Consider the following 15,560-nt stretch of genomic DNA (forward strand, 5'->3'; position numbering starts at 1 on the left):
AGTTCTAACACTTCTAGTTCTAACACTCCTAGTTCTAACACTTCTAGTTCTAACACTTCTAGTTCTAACACTCCTAGTTCTAACACTCCTAGTTCTAACACTCCTAGTTCTAACACTCCTAGTTCTACTCCTAGTTCTAACACTCCTAGTTCTAACACTCCTAGTTCTAACACTCCTAGTTCTAACACTTCTAGTTCTAACACTCCTAGTTCTAACACTCCTAGTTCTAACACTCCTAGTTCTAACACTCCTAGTTCTAACACTCCTAGTTCTAACACTCCTAGTTCTAACACTTCTAGTTCTAACACTCCTAGTTCTAACACTCCTAGTTCTAACACTCCTAGTTCTAACACTTCTAGTTCCTAGTTCTAACACTCCTAGTTCTAACACTCCTAGTTCTAACACTCCTAGTTCTAACACTTCTAGTTCTAACACTCCTAGTTCTAACACTTCTAGTTCTAACACTTCTAGTTCTAACACTTCTAGTTCTAACACTTCTAGTTCTAACACTCCTAGTTCTAACACTCCTAGTTCTACTCCTAGTTCTAACACTCCTAGTTCTAACACTTCTAGTTCTAACACTCCTAGTTCTAACACTCCTAGTTCTAACACTCCTAGTTCTACTCCTAGTTCTAACACTCCTAGTTCTAACACTTCTAGTTCTAACACTCCTAGTTCTAACACTCCTAGTTCTAACACTCCTAGTTCTAACACTCCTAGTTCTAACACTCCTAGTTCTAACACTTCTAGTTCTAACACTCCTAGTTCTAACACTCCTAGTTCTACTCCTAGTTCTAACACTCCTAGTTCTACTCCTAGTTCTAACACTTCTAGTTCTAACACTCCTAGTTCTAACACTCCTAGTTCTAACACTCCTAGTTCTAACACTCCTAGTTCTAACACTTCTAGTTCTAACACTCCTAGTTCTAACACTCCTAGTTCTACTCCTAGTTCTAACACTCCTAGTTCTACTCCTAGTTCTAACACTTCTAGTTCTAACACTTCTAGTTCTAACACTCCTAGTTCTAACACTTCTAGTTCTAACACTTCTAGTTCTAACACTCCTAGTTCTAACACTTCTAGTTCTAACACTCCTAGTTCTAACACTTCTAGTTCTAACACTCCTAGTTCTAACACTCCTAGTTCTAACACTCCTAGTTCTAACACTCCTAGTTCTAAAACTTCTAGTTCTAACACTTCTAGTTCTAACACTCCTAGTTCTAACACTCCTAGTTCTAACACTCCTAGTTCTAACACTCCTAGTTCTAACACTCCTAGTTCTAACACTCCTAGTTCTAACACTTCTAGTTCTAACACTCCTAGTTCTAACACTCCTAGTTCTAACACTCCTAGTTCTAACACTCCTAGTTCTAACACTCCTAGTTCTAACACTCCTAGTTCTAACACTTCTAGTTCTAACACTTCTAGTTCTAACACTTCTAGTTCTAACACTCCTAGTTCTAACACTCCTAGTTCTAACACTCCTAGTTCTAACACTCCTAGTTCTAACACTTCTAGTTCTAACACTCCTAGTTCTAACACTCCTAGTTCTACTCCTAGTTCTAACACTCCTAGTTCTAACACTCCTAGTTCTAACACTCCTAGTTCTACTCCTAGTTCTAACACTCCTAGTTCTAACACTTCTAGTTCTAACACTCCTAGTTCTACTCCTAGTTCTAACACTCCTAGTTCTAACACTCCTAGTTCTACTCCTAGTTCTAACACTCCTAGTTCTAACACTTCTAGTTCTAACACTCCTAGTTCTACTCCTAGTTCTAACACTCCTAGTTCTAACACTCCTAGTTCTAACACTCCTAGTTCTACTCCTAGTTCTAACACTCCTAGTTCTACTCCTAGTTCTAACACTCCTAGTTCTAACACTCCTAGTTCTAACACTCCTAGTTCTAACACTTCTAGTTCTAACACTCCTAGTTCTACTCCTAGTTCTAACACTCCTAGTTCTAACACTTCTAGTTCTAACACTCCTAGTTCTACTCCTAGTTCTAACACTTCTAGTTCTAACACTTCTAGTTCTAACACTCCTAGTTCTACTCCTAGTTCTAACACTCCTAGTTCTAACACTCCTAGTTCTAACACTTCTAGTTCTAACACTCCTAGTTCTAACACTCCTAGTTCTACTCCTAGTTCTAACACTTCTAGTTCTAACACTTCTAGTTCTAACACTCCTAGTTCTAACACTCCTAGTTCTAACACTCCTAGTTCTAACACTCCTAGTTCTAACACTTCTAGTTCTAACACTCCTAGTTCTAACACTCCTAGTTCTAACACTCCTAGTTCTAACACTCCTAGTTCTAACACTTCTAGTTCTAACACTCCTAGTTCTAACACTCCTAGTTCTAACACTCCTAGTTCTACTCCTAGTTCTAACACTCCTAGTTCTAACACTTCTAGTTCTAACACTTCTAGTTCTAACACTCCTAGTTCTACTCCTAGTTCTAACACTCCTAGTTCTAACACTCCTAGTTCTAACACTTCTAGTTCTAACACTCCTAGTTCTAACACTCCTAGTTCTACTCCTAGTTCTAACACTTCTAGTTCTAACACTTCTAGTTCTAACACTCCTAGTTCTAACACTCCTAGTTCTAACACTCCTAGTTCTACTCCTAGTTCTAACACTCCTAGTTCTAACACTTCTAGTTCTAACACTTCTAGTTCTAACACTCCTAGTTCTACTCCTAGTTCTAACACTCCTAGTTCTAACACTCCTAGTTCTAACACTTCTAGTTCTAACACTCCTAGTTCTAACACTCCTAGTTCTAACACTCCTAGTTCTAACACTCCTAGTTCTAACACTCCTAGTTCTAACACTCCTAGTTCTAACACTTCTAGTTCTAACACTCCTAGTTCTAACACTCCTAGTTCTACTCCTAGTTCTAACACTCCTAGTTCTACTCCTAGTTCTAACACTCCTAGTTCTAACACTTCTAGTTCTAACACTCCTAGTTCTACTCCTAGTTCTAACACTCCTAGTTCTAACACTCCTAGTTCTACTCCTAGTTCTAACACTCCTAGTTCTAACACTTCTAGTTCTAACACTCCTAGTTCTACTCCTAGTTCTAACACTCCTAGTTCTAACACTCCTAGTTCTAACACTCCTAGTTCTAACACTCCTAGTTCTACTCCTAGTTCTAACACTCCTAGTTCTAACACTCCTAGTTCTAACACTCCTAGTTCTAACACTTCTAGTTCTAACACTCCTAGTTCTACTCCTAGTTCTAACACTCCTAGTTCTAACACTTCTAGTTCTAACACTCCTAGTTCTACTCCTAGTTCTAACACTTCTAGTTCTAACACTTCTAGTTCTAACACTCCTAGTTCTACTCCTAGTTCTAACACTCCTAGTTCTAACACTCCTAGTTCTAACACTCCTAGTTCTAACACTTCTAGTTCTAACACTCCTAGTTCTAACACTCCTAGTTCTACTCCTAGTTCTAACACTTCTAGTTCTAACACTTCTAGTTCTAACACTCCTAGTTCTAACACTCCTAGTTCTAACACTCCTAGTTCTAACACTCCTAGTTCTAACACTCCTAGTTCTAACACTCCTAGTTCTAACACTCCTAGTTCTAACACTCCTAGTTCTAACACTTCTAGTTCTAACACTCCTAGTTCTAACACTCCTAGTTCTAACACTCCTAGTTCTACTCCTAGTTCTAACACTTCTAGTTCTAACACTCCTAGTTCTACTCCTAGTTCTAACACTCCTAGTTCTAACACTCCTAGTTCTAACACTTCTAGTTCTAACACTCCTAGTTCTAACACTCCTAGTTCTACTCCTAGTTCTAACACTTCTAGTTCTAACACTTCTAGTTCTAACACTCCTAGTTCTAACACTCCTAGTTCTAACACTCCTAGTTCTACTCCTAGTTCTAACACTCCTAGTTCTAACACTTCTAGTTCTAACACTTCTAGTTCTAACACTCCTAGTTCTACTCCTAGTTCTAACACTCCTAGTTCTAACACTCCTAGTTCTAACACTTCTAGTTCTAACACTCCTAGTTCTACTCCTAGTTCTAACACTCCTAGTTCTAACACTCCTAGTTCTAACACTTCTAGTTCTAACACTCCTAGTTCTAACACTCCTAGTTCTACTCCTAGTTCTAACACTTCTAGTTCTAACACTCCTAGTTCTAACACTTCTAGTTCTAACACTCCTAGTTCTAACACTCCTAGTTCTAACACTTCTAGTTCTAACACTCCTAGTTCTAACACTCCTAGTTCTAACACTTCTAGTTCTAACACTCCTAGTTCTACTCCTAGTTCTACTCCTAGTTCTAACACTCCTAGTTCTAACACTCCTAGTTCTAACACTTCTAGTTCTAACACTCCTAGTTCTACTCCTAGTTCTACTCCTAGTTCTAACACTCCTAGTTCTAACACTCCTAGTTCTACTCCTAGTTCTAACACTCCTAGTTCTAACACTTCTAGTTCTAACACTCCTAACTAGGGACCACATATTTTTTTCAGGTACATTTTCAGTGAGTGATCAGGGGTGTCCCAGTGTGTAGAATAGATGCATGCATGTCTGAGATGCAGAATGGAATGTTACTATCTAATGGTATGTCCCTATCTAACGGTATGTCCCTATCTAATATCCTGCTTACATGGTACATGCCTTACATAACTGAAACGGGATTCGAATCGCTAAGCAACAGAGAGACAAGTTTGTTTAATACAGGAATGAGAGGTATGCAGCAGAATATTCACTAATGTACGTAGCCTAGGACTGGACAGGGATGCTCCCGAGAATTTGTCATAGTAAATTTGTTCGAACAATGATAAATAGATCACTGTTTTAATTGCTTCCTGGTTTTGACAGGAAGGTGTCGTAACTGAAGCGGAAGTACAATGTGTCGTCCACTGCAGGAACCCCAAGATTCACCCCAAGAAGTGCTGTCCAACATGCCCGAGTGAGTGACTGTGTGTGTGTGTGAAGAAAGGAATACATCGATAATAAAGCTAACCTGTGTGTCTCTTCTGTTCCAGGCTGTATCTTGGAGGGCCGTCTGTACAAAGAGAGGGAAGAGTTTCACCCTGAGGGAAAACCCTGTATTAAATGCACCTGCACTGTGAGTATACACTGTATAGACATGCATGTCTCCAGTCCCCACAGTACAGTGACTGGCCCCTCTGTGGTCCAAATGAGTTTGTCTTGGCTCTCAGGGGACTCACAGTGGTAACGCTCCCCTTCCCCCCTCCTCCTCCCCTTAGTAAACAAGCAGGGGAGGTGAGTGAGTAAACACATTAATGTGAGTTGAGTCTGTCAACACATTAATGCCTCAGTGGGACTAGTGTACACTGTGCCCTGTACCAGCCGTTAATGAGGGCACACTGCTACAAGGCCAGGGGGGACTGTTACAGCCGTCTGGCATCTAGAGTAGTTGTGTTTGTGAGCTGTTAAAGGTAGCAATCCGGGTTTCACAGGTGCAGACAAAGGGGCAAATGGTATTGTGTAATGGAAACAGTCATTAAGTGGAGATAAGTTGAGTAATGCATAAGAGAAGATGAATGCAGCATTGTTTTAACATCTATGTATATAGCTTTCTTATTTTATTGTGGTATTTTGTTTAACTTTAGTTTATTTAGTAAATATTTTCTGAACTCTATTTTGTTAAAACTGCATTGTTGGTTAAGGGCTTGTAAGTAAGCATTTCACGGTAAGGTCTACACCTGCTGTATTCGGCGCGTGTGAGAAATAACATTTGGATTTGATTTGATTTGATATGCTGTGTTCTTTCAGGGAGGGCGGACCCTCTGCGTCAGGGATGTGTGTCCTGTCCTCTCATGCCCTGCCCACCTGAGCCACACTCAGCCCGGACAGTGCTGTCCGAAGTGCCTCGGTAACACCCCACTCATCAAATACCTCATAGGACTCTCTGATAGACGTCTGGGGAACATATTCATATTTCATCAATTATTATTAAAACATCACACATCATTAAAACATCGTAACAGTCATAATAATTATCATCAAGCTGATCTCTTTTTTATTTCTCTCTCCCTCCGTCAGGTCAGAGGAAAGTGTTTGACCTGTCGATGGGGAGTTGTCTGTTCCACAGTGAGGTCTATGAGAATGGCATCTCCTTCAAGCACGACAACTGCACCACCTGTACCTGCAAGGTAAGAACTGACCAGGGAACCAGGGAACCAGGGACCAGAACTCTATTCAACTTATGTGCCATATCACCAAGTTACCATCAATAACTGACCCCTTCTCCTTCCCTCGTATCCCTCCACCTTCCCAGAATTCCACTGTGGTGTGCAGGAAGCGCTGCTCTCGGCCGGGCAGTTGCCATGGTGACCAGTGCTGTGGGGAGTGTCTATCCTTCGTGGAGGTAGCGGAAGTGAAGTACTGCCGGGTCAGGAACAAGATCTACCGGGTGAGACAGTCTGGGACAACAAGTCCTAATGCTGCATCCTTGATATCAACTGGGAAAATAGAATGTTACCATTGCCTCAACATTCAACACTGATACTTATCCACCACAGTTGTCCTTATTCTGACATTTATATGCATATTTATACCGACATTAATACTTGTTTGATAAGCTGATTGATGTTGTGGGTGATTGGTTCTCTCTCTGCTTCTTCCTCCGCTCCAGGAGGGAGACATGTGGTCGTCTGTGAACTGCACCCTGTGTGCCTGTGTCAAGGGGGCCATCGAGTGCCAGCCAAAGCAGTGTGTGCCAATCACCAGCTGCCCCTCGGTGAGTGACAGGCTCAAGGCCCAATCACAAACTGTCTTGTGTTGCGCCTTTTCATTCCAGTAATCTTTCAATGAAGTGATGTGAATGACAACATCGATTAGAATAGACTTTAAAAAAGGTGCTCACTCACTTTACCTATCACCTTAAAGCTGGAATCCGTACTTGGTGAAACTGCCACATCCGTTTGCGATATTACAACAACAAAGAAGTTACTTCAAACCCAGTTTTTTTTCTTCATTGGACCCGTGATAGAACAGCAGAGTATGTCCTGCAAATCATTTTTTACCACGATGCTGAATGCTCCTCTCCTCCGTTTCATCAACAAAATAAAAACTAGAACAAATGTGCTGGGGCGGACAGTGGCGCTGTTTCACCATATGCAGATTTCAGCTTTAAGCAATTTCCCATCTGCAACTTACATGCACTTATGTTATGAACACTGCCTATATCTATAGGACAAGGCCCTGGGGTCCCTTTGTTCTCTCTGAATCATCAACATGAGACAGTCCCTTTCACACTTCATCACGTCCCCATCTATCTGGTCCCCCTCCCACTGAGACAGACAGAGGCTGTCTACTGTCCAGAGTTACTGTCTGTGTCTAACCGCCACATGTTAAATCCACATGCGTGACGTGTTGGTGTCACAGCAGGCAGCTGGCTGGAAGCTGATTTAACGGTGGAGCGGTAAGGAGTCAAAAACCCGGTTCACCTGGGCCAGAACAGTGTGAGTGGGCCAAGGCACAACCCTGGTAACTTACCACAGTAACCATACCTTCAGCGGTCAACTTTTCTGGGGCTGAGTAACGGTCCCAGGTCACACGGCGGTCACCTGTCTTGGAGTGATGTAGTAGATTCTTTGCATTCCAGCGACCAAATGATCAGTTACTTATTCACGCTGCCGGTGACCAGCGTTCACCTGTTATGGTCACATAGCGGTTGCTTGTTGCGCGGTAATGTACTGGTCATCTGTTCTCTGATGCGTTCATGTAGTCGACATTAAAGGCTCGTTGTCATTCTGTTTTAAGCTAGCACCCCACCACCATCACATATACACCACGCCCGTATGGTTATGGAGAAGGTTATGGTCACATAGTAGCATAATGAACTGTCCTACGGTCATTAGTCAGACAGTACAATTACAGTCACATATGGCTGCCTCAGTCATGGATTCCTAGTGGTCACACAGCATTCACCTGTTATACAGTCATGTAGTATATCCCCTAATGGCCATCTGTGTTTGTGTCTTGGTCACTGAGTCATGGTCATCTGTCGTAATAGTCACATAACAGCCAACTGAGACACGGTCACCTAGCGGTCACCTGTCATACAGTATCACAACATCCACTCATCATACCTTCCTGGTGGTCATGTAGAGTTCACCTGTCACGCGGTCACAGTGCGGTCACCCATGTGTCTGCCCCTCCGTCCCATAGGAGACACACAGTCTCCAGTCAGGTCTTTGTCTGGGTGATGTTTGAGTGACAGTAAAGAAGAGCTTCCCTATATTTAGACCCTGAAAGCCAATCTCTCCATCTCTCAAAGAGCTTCAAAGAGTGATGTGATGGGGGTCAGGTGGGACCAGGGGTGTGTGTGTGTGTGTGTGTGTGTGTGTGTGTGTGTGTGTGTGTGTGTGTGTGTGTGTGTGTGTGTGTGTGTGTGTGTGTGTGTGTGTGTGTGTGTGTGTGTGTGTGTGTGTGTGTGTGTGTGTGTGTGTGTGTGTGTGTGTGTGTGTGTGTGTGTGTGTGTGTGTGTGTGTGTGTGTGTGTGCGTGTGTGAGGGAGAGGGAGAGAGAATCTGAAGTAAAATGTCTACTGTTTGCTGATGATCTGGTGCTTCTGTCACCTAGATCTTCTGCACAGATTCTGCCAGACCTGGGGCCTGACAGTAAAATCTCAGTAAGACCAAAATAATGGTGTTCCAAAAAAAGTCCAGTCGCCAGGACCACAAATACAAATTCCATCTACAAACCGTTGCACTAGAGCACACAAAAAACTAAACATACTTTGGCCTAAACATCAGCACCACAGGTAACTTCCACAAAGCTGTGAACGATCTGAGAGAAAAGGCAAGAAGGGTATTCTATGCCATCAAAAGGAACATAAATTCAACATACCAATTAGGATCTGGCTAAAAATACTTGAATCAGTTATAGAACCCATTGCCCTTTATAGTTGTGAGGTCTGGGGTCCGCTCACCAACCAAGAATTCACATAATGGGACAAACACCAAATTGAGACTGCATGCAGAATTCTGCAAAAATATCCTCTGTGTACAATGTAAAACACCAAATAATGCATGCAGATACCTGCTAGTTATCAAAATCCAGAAAAGAGCCATTAAATTCTACAAACACCTAAAATGAAGCGATTCCCAAACCTTCCATAACAAAGCCATCACCTACCTGGAGAAGAGTCCCCTAAGAAAGCTGGTCCTGGGGCTCTGTTCACAAACAGACCCCACAGAGCCCCAGGACAGCAACACAATTACACCCAACCAAATAATGAGAAAACAAAAAGAGAATTAATTGACACATTGGAAAGAATTAAACTAGAAAGCTATTTGGCCCTAAACAGAAAGTACACAGTGGCAGAATACCTGACCACTGTGACTGACCCAAACATAAGGAAAGCTTTGACTATGAGCAGACAGTGAGCATAGCCTTGCTATTGAGAAAGGCCGCCGCAGGCAGACCTGGCTCTCAAGAGAAGACAGGCTATGTGCACACTGCCCACAAAATGAGGTGGAAACTGAGCTGCACTTCCTAACCTCCTGCCAAATGTATGACCATATTAGAGACACATATTTCCCTCAGATTACACAGATCCACAAAGAATTCGAAAACAAACCCAATTTTGATAAACTCCCATATCTACTGGGTGAAATACCACAGTGTGCCATCATAGCAGCAAGATTTGTGACCTGTTGCTGCAAGAAAAGGGCAACCAGTAAAGGGCAACCATTTACAAACACCATTGTAAATACAACCCATAATTATCTTTATTTATTTTCCCTTTTGTACTTTAACCATTTGCACATCGTTACAACACTGTATATATACATAATATGCCATTTGTAATGTCTTTATTCTTTTGGAACTTCTGCGAGTGTAATGTTTACTGTTCATTTTTATTGTTTATTTCACTTTTGTATATTATCTACTTCACTTGCTTTGGCAATGTTAACATATGTTTCCCATGCCAATAAAACCCTTAAATTGAAATGAATTGAAATTGAGAGAGAGAGAGAGAGAGAGAGAGAGAGAGAGAGAGAGAGAGAGTAAGGGATGAGGACTGCCCTGGGGCAAAGTTAAGTGGGGGTTGAGGTGGATAGAGTTCTCAAATGTGCACCTCTGATGGAAGATGAAATGTACCCCCCACCATCTCTCTAGCAAACACACACATACACCAGGCAGAGAGTAACAGTTGTCTGTAGCAGTGTCTGGCTGTCCACGTTTGACTGGTTGTATCTGTCTTTGTCTGTCTGTGTCTATGTGTGTGGATGTTAATGTGTCCAGTTGACTGTCTGTCTCTTGCGCTCTGACTGGCTGCTGATCTCTCTCTATGTCTGTGTATCTAACGGTCAGTCTGTCTCTTCTAGAATAAGATCCTGAACAGGACAGGCTGCTGCCCGGTTTGCACTGAAAGTGAGTAAGTTACTCCCCTCTTCCTCTGCTGGGTCCTCACACACCTTTGTGGGTTGCGTTTTCCAGTTTTGTGGCGGTTGTTTCGTTCTTGGTCTTCTCTCAAATTGAAATGTAGTCATGTTGTATTAAGCACAGATTTGTCATGCAAAATACAGGAAAACAGGATGGATCAAATGAATGCCCATAATTAAACACTCCCTCTTTCTCCTCCTTCCCTGCCTCTCTCTCTCTCTCTCCTATCACATCTTCCCTGCCTCTCTCTCTCTCTCCTATCACTCCTTCCCTGCCTCTCTCTCTCTCTCTCCTATCACTCCTTCCCTGCCTCTCACTCTCTCTCCTATCACTCCTTCCCTGCCTCTCTCTCTCTCTCTCTCCTATCACTCCTTCCCTGCCTCTCTCTCTCTCTCCTATCACTCCTTCCCTGTCTCTCTCTCTCTCTCTCCTATCACTCCTTCCCTGCCTCTCTCTCTCTCTCCTATCACTCCTTCCCTGCCTCTCTCTCTCTCTCTCTCCTATCACTCCTTCCCTGCCTCTCTCTCTGTCTCCTATCACTCCTTCCAGAGCCAGGTGTGTGCACCGTATTCGGCGACCCCCACTACAACACCTTTGACGGGCGCACGTTTAACTTCCAAGGAACCTGCCAGTATGTTCTGACTCGAGACTGTGGTGGCGCCCCCTCTGGCGGGGCTGGAAACAGCGCCGGCTCTGACTCTGGCTTCACGGTTGTGGTGAGGAACGATGCGAGGCGAACCCGCTCCTACTCCTGGACCCAGTCAGTGGAGCTGAGGATAGGAGGGCTGAGTCTCAGCCTGCACCAGCACCTGACGGTGAGGAGGAACGGCACGCGCATCGCCCTGCCCTACCATGGGCCTGGGGTCCACATCGACCTGGATGGATACCTGCTCAAACTCACCACCATCGCAGGTTAGACAGGCTTCATGTTAACTTCATTGGAACCTAAAGAACACTGCTAAAGTGCATTTTAGCTCCTTTTTGAAGCATAACTCTCTGTCTCTTTCTCCCTCCTCCCTCAGGTCTGGAGATCACGTGGGACGGGGACAGCTTCGTGGAGGTGGTGGCTGCTCCTCACCTGCGTGGTCGTCTCTGCGGCCTCTGTGGGAACTACAATGGACACAAGCGGGATGACACCATGGGCAGCGACGGCCTCTTCAAGTTCGTGGTGGATGAGTTTGCAGATTCGTGGCGCGTGGAGGGGAACGAGGTTTGTGCCCAGCCCCTCAGAAGGCCCACCTCGTACCTCTGTCCCGGCAGTGTAAAGGTCAAGTTCCGCGCTCACAGGGAGTGTCAGAAGCTCAAGTCCTGGGAGTTCCAGAAGTGTCACCGGGTGGTGGACTTTGCCTCCTTCTATAGGTCAGTGGTTCTTGGGGTGTCTCAGGAACGTTGGGGAGCTTCATTTGTAATGAGATTTGTCCTAGAATCTGCAACATTTCCAACGCTCTTGTGACATTTTCTTCATATATCAAACGTGATATTTGATTGTCTCCGATGTGCATAGAATGTCCAATGTTGTTTTGGATATGGAACCCACTTAGTATGTAGATACAGTCAACCCAGTCCATTCAATTTAATTCAACATTTATTTGTCTTATCTCTCTCTCTTTCTCCCTCTGTTTCTCTCAAGGTCCTGTGTAACAGACATGTGTGAGTGTCCGGTGCATAAGAACTGTTACTGTGAGTCCTTCATCGCCTACAGCCGGGCCTGTGAGAGGGAGGGAGCCCCAGTCTACTGGAAGCCAGAGGCTGCCTGCATGGGTGAGTGACAGTACACACAGCTTATCACTAAACTTCATGGAACAGGGGACTCCCCCCCACATTAAATTTGCTCAACAGAATTGATCAACGTATCTCTGAAATCCATTCACGTTAGGCGATTTGCAGTTCTGTCTAACCAATCCCGTCTTCTCAGCGACCCAGTGTAAACACGGAGCGGTGTACAACACCTGTGGCCCGGGCTGCACCAAGACCTGTGACAACTGGAACGAGATCGGTCCCTGTCACAAGCCCTGCGTTGCCGGCTGCCACTGCCCAGCCAACCTGGTGCTGTTTCAGGGCCGCTGCATCAAGCCCACAGCCTGCCCTGGCCGGTGACCCTAGTGCCCCAGGGGAAGGGGGCTGAGAGGGCCAAACAACCAACACTGCCTAGCACTCAGGGTCCATACCTGGGGGAGTGAGGAGTGGGGGGAACATGGGGGTGAGTGTGGGGGGGATGAATAGATGTGCAGACAGGCAACAATGGACTGAAAGGGTTCTTAGAAGACAGGTAGGTCAGGTAGAGGCCTCGTCCACTCTGAGGGAGATAGATACTGGCCATCACAGACTGGGGTTTGAAACTCCGCTGTCGGCTGCTCTTACTCGTCCAGCACTACCTTGTGTTTCCACAGGATGGCGCCCATGTTGTCATTCAAATGGGATAGGAATCTGGAGGGAAACATCACCCTTGTAGTTAAAAGAGGAAGAGACCCTTTGGGAAAGCCTTTGTGGCTACGCTTCTTTAGTTACTGGACCCTCAAGGGACATTCATCCAGACTGCCATGGACCTTCAGGAAAAGGGTGGGGCTGGCTCTGTGTTGAGCCAATATGGCCTCAGTGTTTCACTCTGTTGCAGCACATAGACATTCATAACCAGGAAACCAACCAATGCAGCTTGAACAAGCATGTTCACCCTGCCAGCATAAGGGATGAACTCTACAATGAACATATTGAACCCCCAGGTCTCACTCGCATAGGATTATTTTATACTGTAAACTAACAAGATTTGTATAAAAACAGATAGATTTTTGTATTATTATTATTATTGTTATTTGTTTGTTGTTGATATTGTTAATTTATATATCGATCAATTGATATGTTGTAGCAAGAGCCAGAATCATAAATCTAATTTCGTTATAAATGATTTAAAGGGAAAAAAAAGCTATTTATGTATTTGTTGTTTAGTTTGTGTAATTGTGTCTTGTGTGAAGAGAAATGCCCAAATGTGACTTGGTTGTTGCACCATGGCAGGGAAGAAACGTACTGTATGTTTAAATGCTCAGTGTACAGGTTGCTGTATGTTGATTCTCAAACTGAAGGTGTTCCTGGAGATGTACATTTCACTTGACCTTGTAAGTTATTATTTAAGACCAGCAATATATCATTTCCATGAAACTCATCTCTGACTGTTTTCTTCCTTTATTTTGGTTGACTGATGTGAGGTCAACACATAAAAAAGTGAATTCAATTTAAATACATGTGCACACTTTAATACACCTCAAAGCACAAAACCTAGAGATAAACGCAATAAATCAACCACCTCGATAAATGTGGCAAGAGAGGTTGTACTGGGACAGTAACAGTATGGGTCAGAAATAACACTGGATGCCAGAGAGACACAAATTGGAAATAGCATCCAAGTACATGGATCCAAACTGCAGTGAAAACAAAACATTATATTACATTTGTATACCCATCGCTTGCTTGATGTCCCAGACACACAACAGCACCAGTTAAATACCATTTAAGCACCTTATGAACACACATCCCACTGGGCACAAACTGGTTGAATCAACATTGGTTCAACGTAAATTTGTCAATGTATTGTGACATGGAATCTATGTGGGAAATATATTACATTTGAAAAAAGTAATCAATGTAAACTTATTTTGAGGGTGAAATTTCAACCACAGGATTATGTCATTGTTGTAACCAATTTTCAACATAGACAAGCCTTGTATAAAATATGTTGAATTTGTACCTTTGAAACAACGCAGATCTTCAACTACGTATCCACTATCAGAGAAAAACCAATAGGCTCAGCAGCACCTTCTGTTGGAGAGTTGATCTATATACAGCTATTCATTTGGTCTCCCATCCAGGGTTTTAACCAAGCCCAGCCCTGCTTAGCTTTGATATTTGTCACTGAGTAGCCTAGCACTAAGTTAATGAATAGGACTACATCAAAGTTTATGTAAAGTGCATTTAAAGTTTGACTAGATTTAGTACTATTCTTTAACTTAGATGTTTGGTTGAGATGGAGACGCAAATCCAACATATCAATTATTAATTTGTAGACAAACTGGATATTGAATTGTATTTGGTTGTCAACGCAACCAAATATCAACATTTGAAGGAGATGTATCTTCTGATTGGATAGTTCCATTTGTGCCACTGAGTCTGGCTTTAATTCCAGTTTGTCTACAAATTAATTATTGATATGTTGGATTCATGTCTCCATCTCAACCAAAAACCTAAGTTAAAGAATAGGACTAATTCACATCTAACTTTAAATGCACTTAAACTTTGATTTGATTTAGTCATATTCTTTCATTTTGATTCTTGGTTGAGATGGAGACATTAATTCAACATATCAATTATTAATTTGTAGACAAACTGGAATTAAAGCCAGACTAAGTCAGTGGCACAGATGGAACTATCCAATCAGAAGATACATCTCCTTCAAATGTTGATATTTGGTTGTGTTGACAACCAAACACAATATCACTTTTGCAATACAGTAAATAACCTATTAACTTGACGACAAGTTAACAAATTATATGTTGGATACACGTCTCCAACACAACCAACAATAAAAGTTAAAGAATAGGATTAAGGCAGTGGCTCAGATGAAACCATCCAAGCGTTAGATATCCTTTAAAATGTTGATATTTGGCTGATTTTTGGAATACAGTAAATAGCCGAAAGTTAAGGCTATTTTACAAACTAATGTAACAGTATTGATTCAACCTTAAAATGAGTAACACACATCCATGGCCACACGTTGAGGTTAGCCTACAGTAACTATAAATGTCTTATGTAATAATAGAACGCGTGCATGTTCAAACACCGCAGGTCTGTGGAGATCTTCACAATTGCTATAATAATCTGCGCAGAATCTCGAACACTATTGATCACTTTGCACCATGTGATTTTAATGTAGTCTCAGTTGCAATCCAGGTCATTTGTTCGTGCTATTAAATTATGCAGTGATAGATAACACATCAAGTTGTTGTATAAATACTAATTATCTGACATTTTATTCCCATTTGAACCTTGTTGTGGTTTAAAATGGTTGAAAGCGCAGTGATAACATTTCGATTAAAACTAAACTAGAAATTACCGTTTTTCGATTGGAATTTGATTATGCATTTTGATGGTTGAATGCATAGTGATAACACACCAGAAATTCAACAAAC

At 42.7% G+C, this 15,560-nt stretch overlaps 1 protein-coding gene across 1 annotated transcript in view; it reads left to right on the forward strand.

Annotated features, from left to right (window-relative positions):
- Window positions 1-13,540, forward strand: part of LOC106605352 (BMP-binding endothelial regulator protein) — a 28,316-nt gene extending 14,776 nt beyond the window's left edge. Inside the window, exons 5-15 of the mRNA XM_014200872.2 lie at window positions 4,841-4,931; window positions 5,008-5,090; window positions 5,762-5,861; window positions 6,032-6,141; window positions 6,267-6,401; window positions 6,624-6,728; window positions 10,326-10,371; window positions 10,933-11,295; window positions 11,406-11,742; window positions 12,014-12,144; window positions 12,299-13,540. Coding sequence (XP_014056347.2) covers window positions 4,841-4,931; window positions 5,008-5,090; window positions 5,762-5,861; window positions 6,032-6,141; window positions 6,267-6,401; window positions 6,624-6,728; window positions 10,326-10,371; window positions 10,933-11,295; window positions 11,406-11,742; window positions 12,014-12,144; window positions 12,299-12,480 — 1,683 coding nt within the window. The 3' untranslated portion in view covers window positions 12,481-13,540. The remainder of the gene's footprint in view (window positions 1-4,840; window positions 4,932-5,007; window positions 5,091-5,761; window positions 5,862-6,031; window positions 6,142-6,266; window positions 6,402-6,623; window positions 6,729-10,325; window positions 10,372-10,932; window positions 11,296-11,405; window positions 11,743-12,013; window positions 12,145-12,298) is intronic.
- Window positions 13,541-15,560: the final 2,020 nt, after the last annotated feature.

Source organism: Salmo salar, chromosome ssa05 (genome assembly GCF_905237065.1).
Source record: "Salmo salar chromosome ssa05, Ssal_v3.1, whole genome shotgun sequence".
Lineage (NCBI taxonomy): Eukaryota > Metazoa > Chordata > Actinopteri > Salmoniformes > Salmonidae > Salmo > Salmo salar.